Source organism: Morone saxatilis, unplaced genomic scaffold (assembly GCF_004916995.1).
Source record: "Morone saxatilis isolate NCDOM2014 unplaced genomic scaffold, NCSU_SB_2.0 Contig9, whole genome shotgun sequence".
Taxonomy (NCBI): domain Eukaryota; kingdom Metazoa; phylum Chordata; class Actinopteri; family Moronidae; genus Morone; species Morone saxatilis.
This window is the reverse complement of record NW_023340268.1, coordinates 153,853-158,364: the sequence shown is the minus strand read 5'-3', so window position 1 is coordinate 158,364 and position 4,512 is coordinate 153,853. Positions and strand designations below refer to the sequence as shown.

At 39.0% G+C, this 4,512-nt stretch overlaps 1 protein-coding gene across 2 annotated transcripts in view; it reads right to left on the bottom strand.

Annotated features, from left to right (window-relative positions):
- Nucleotides 1-1,422: 1,422 nt before the first annotated feature.
- LOC118342665 (zinc finger protein 37-like) overlaps nucleotides 1,423-4,512 on the bottom strand; it is a 19,952-nt gene continuing 16,862 nt past the window's right edge. The window contains exons 4-5 of one of the 2 annotated variants that reach the window (XM_035681278.1): nucleotides 2,616-3,499; nucleotides 1,423-2,346 (exon numbers count right to left, since the gene is read on the bottom strand). In XM_035681278.1, the coding sequence (XP_035537171.1) occupies nucleotides 2,342-2,346; nucleotides 2,616-3,499 (889 nt within the window). In that variant the 3' untranslated portion in view covers nucleotides 1,423-2,341. Of the gene's footprint in view, nucleotides 3,500-4,512 lie in introns of both variants that reach the window. The other variant, XM_035681277.1, reaches the window with a different exon arrangement.

Below are 4,512 nucleotides of genomic sequence, written 5' to 3'. Positions count from 1 at the left end.
CTAAAACAAGGATTAAAACATGACCACAGATTGACCGCCGTGGAATCTGCTCAGTGATTTGGCCGCAAAGACTATGTCCAATGGTTGGGGCCCTAAAACAGCACAAAGTCACCTTTAGTTCTTAAGGGTTAGAGCGGGGGAACGGATAAAAAGTCCCAAGATTTGGAGGAGCAGAGTGGCCGGCAGTAGTGGAATAAAGGAACAAGGGCAGGGGATCTTGAAATGTACACTGGGGGTAATGAAGCTACCTTATATTTGTGCATCCAGGTAAGATCTTCATAGTTAATTCGTGAATAATTTACAGGAAGGCCAATGGGAAGGGATGCCAGAACAGGAGCTAATGTGCGACCGACGGCTGGTTCTGGTTAAAAGGTCTGGTGCGTTGCCATTTTGCATTTTGGACTAACTGTAATCGGTTTAACGTTTAAGGCTTGACTGAGGCCCGTGTAGAGGGAGTTACAGTAATCTAGACGGGAGAAAATTAAGCTGTGAATTAATTGTTCAAGATCACTGGAGGACAGGAATCTTTTGATTTTTGCTACATTATATTATAAATATATTTCGTAGCTGCAAGAAACAGGACTGGATAAGTTTTGTAAAATGAAGGTCAAATGTCACATACTGCTGGTCTTTTGAATGAAACAACCACAGCTCGCCCGTCACCCTATATATTTTTGCCAAAAGTTAGTTAATCTTCTGTCCCAACACTCGCCAGGGAAACTGTAGAAATACGTCGCTGATTTCAAGCTAACACTGAACACAGTGAATGCTTCCTCCTCATGAAATTTAAGATTAAAAAAACATATTTTTCTCTCTTTTGTGTTATATTATTTTATAAGGAGTACGGTGTAGACTTTCTTTTTGAGCATATGTGAATTGAATCTGTTTCAGGTGTATCGATCATCATTCGCCTCCTTTTCCGAACCTTTTGACGTATCGCATGGTAAACCAAGTGACGCCTGTGTTTAATGATGACCTCCACCCTGTGGTTCTCACAGCCAGTGAATATGAACTATAATCAGCCAATCAGTAAAAAAGGGAAGACCACACTAATCTGACATGCTGTCTGATTGGGTAGCCTTTCTCACCATTAGTTATTCATTATTTATGTATTTATATATTTGATTGTATGTTAACAGAAGCAGAGGTGTTCTATCAGCCATTGAACAGGCTGTTTATTTCTCCTGCTGTTACTGTGACATTCCTGAGGGTGGCAGCAGAGGACCATTTATTAATGAAATACTTCCCACTACGACTACTGTCATTGTTATACAGCATGTGTAAGGGCAACACGCAATGTTTGTATAATGCACTCATCTATTGATCAGCTGTTGTCCTGGAACAGATTATATTCATTAAAGCTGCAGTAGGTAACTTTTATTCGCGGCTCTGATTGGTTGTTTTCATTCAGCTGCAGTGGATTTTTAAGAAGTTGAATTTTGGATTAATTCATTTAATGTTATTTGTAAAATGCACCTGAACGAAACATCTCAACAATAAACTGTGCACTCAAACGAGGCAGTGAAGGTCCTGAGAATTGACCCAACAAATCAACACAGTTTACAGCCAGGTCACAAACAACGACGGGAAACAGTATCCGACCTCAAAACAATGCTCCAACTTACAAAAAAATAATAAAACTCAGGATACAAAATAATACGCTGACGGGTTGAGGATTAAATATATACAGGAAATTAAAAATGTGAACGGAGAGAGACGCATTAATAAGGAATGAATAATTATAAACTACACAGTAAAAATTTTAGAATTAAAAGTCTGAAAGTACAAAACATCAAACATTAAATTTATTATATTGGGTGTAATCAACTACACCACTGGATGCCACTGAATCCTACACACTGGACCTTTAAATGTTGCAGATGGATTTTTACTGTGTAACTTACAATAATCTATAATACACCATTTATCTGAAGGTATTAATATAGTGGAATGGAAAGTACAATGTTTATAATTACAATGTTTCCTTCTGACAGATGGTGGAGAAGAAGTATTTAAAGTACCTCTAAATTGTATTTATAAATATACTTAATACATCTAATGGAAGAAAGTGATTCCTGCTAATTAAACATAAAGCTAACAGAGAAGCTAACATGGCTTTTTAAACCTTTTCCCTAAAATTAACAATCGGCTCCTCGGTTCTGCTGATGTTGAGCAGCAGGATCTGCAGGATGGTTGACCGGCCTGTTTTCGGTACAGGTCCACGTTTCTGATATTAAGTCTCTGCTGTGGACACTGATGCTGGTGGATCCTCTGGAGGCGGAGTACACAGCTGACTCTTTGCTGAGAAGTATCTACCAGACATGCAGCCACAGCTGGAATCTCATTCTACAAACAATATTAAAAATACCAGGTAATACCAGAAATACTGGGTGTAAACACAATATTTGATATTTTGATTTAAAATCTGAATGTCAACCTTATGAATGAACCTTTGAACTAGCATGGTCCATAAAAACATTACTCTAAAGTTATGTCCTTACGTGGATTTTCCTGTAAGTTTCTACTAAATTAAAGACTTGTGGATCAACAACTGGATGATCACAAGAACTGTCCATGGACTGGCCAGTTGGTCCGTCCATGTGACTCAAGACTACCTGAGTTCCTGGCTGGTTCAGGTCCTCCATAGTCAGCTTCTGTTTTTATCTGCTCAGTTAGTCTTTGATGAAGCTGTGAGGACTGAGGTTTCTCTTCATCATCTTCACTCTTCACAGGGACAGGAGTGAATGTGAACTTGGTGATATCAGCCTCCTGCAGCCCTTGAAGCTGCTCCCCCTCCTGTCTGGTCCAGAGTCCACGAAGCTGTGAGGACTTACCAACACACTTGTGTGTTTTCAGCTGACATCGCCAACTAAATCTTTTGTCACAGAGGCTGCAGCGGAATGGTTTCTCCCCTGTGTGCGTTCTCATGTGTGACTGTAAATGTTCACAGCGTAAAAAACATTTATTACAAAATGGACAGCTGTATGGTTTTACTCCTGTATGGCATTTCATGTGCTTATGCAGATAAGCCTTCTGGCCAAATGTTTTACCACATACCGAGCAACTGAATGGTTTCTCTGCTGTATGAGTCTTCAAGTGGTAGTCCAGACCTGATTTTTGACTGAACTTTTTAAAACACAAAGAGCAACTGAACGGTTTCTCCCCTGTGTGGGTTCTCATGTGTATCTGCAGCTTTGAGTTTTTGTTAAATTGTTTCCCGCACACAACGCAGGGAAATGATTTCTCACAAGAACCAAATCCATGGTTTTTCATACAGTTTAAAACTAAAGGAGCTTCTCTGGTGGTTTTATCATCATTACAGACTCCAGTCTCAGGTTCAAACAGGTCTTCTGTCATCTCATCAGTATCAGGTTGTAAATGAGTATCTGGATCTGAGTTCCTGGTCGGAGCTGGTCCTCCACAGTCATCCTCATCAGCTTCTGTTTTTATCTGTTCAGTTTGTCTTTGATGAAGCTGTGAGGACTGAGGTTTCTCTTCACCTTCACTCTTCACAGGGGCAGGAGTGAATGTGAACTCAGTGATATCAGCCGCCTCCGGCCCTTGAAGCTGCTCTTCCTCCTGTTGCTTTTTAAAAAGTGGGGTCTGAGTCTGAACCTCTTGGTCCAAAGCAGGTCTCTGCTCAGGGGGAACCTCTTCTTTAATCACCGACAGCTGCTGGACGTCTGCAGGACACAGTAAACACAAAGATAGACATTAAATTTAATTGGGTACTTAATTCTCTCTGTGTAAGAACAAATATATAATTTAAGTTGTAAAAAATAAGTCCTGTTACTATTGTAGTGTTTGTATTCTGTAATATTTCCCAGTAAACGGTAAACATGTCAGGTTGATCAGCACAGACACCAGAGCCTAAAGAGATCAAACCTAAGCAAAGAGAAAAAAGAGGTACTGAACTAACCCTAATGTGGAGCACTATGGTTAATGTGCAACACTCTGGGTAATGTGCAACACTCTGGGTAATGTGCAACAGTATAATATACTACTAATAATACTATAATAATAAGTATTATTATTGCTACAGTTACTGTTGTCGCTGCTCGCTGTCCCCCATCATTGATGTGCAACACTCTGGTTAATATACTGGTTAATGTGCAAGTTAATGTGCAACACTAGTTAATGTGCAAGTTAATGTGCAATACTCTGATTAATGTTGCCACAAATACTTCTGTAATAATAATTTAGAAACAATACAAATATTGTTTAAAGGATTCAGCTCTCAATTAACATTGTCATAACTCATTATTTATATGTTCTACATATTATTTTATATTATATAATAATGTACATAGTTCAGACTTCTCACACACACACACACACACACACAATTCATCTTTTTTTTCATAATTTTCTGATGTTAAACTCAGAAAAAACTGAAATTCTTGTACTTGGCCCCAAAAATCTTAGAGACTCACTGTCTAAAGATATAGTTACTCTAGATGGCATTACCTTGGCCTCTAGCACCACTGTCAGGAATCTTGGAGTTATCTTTGA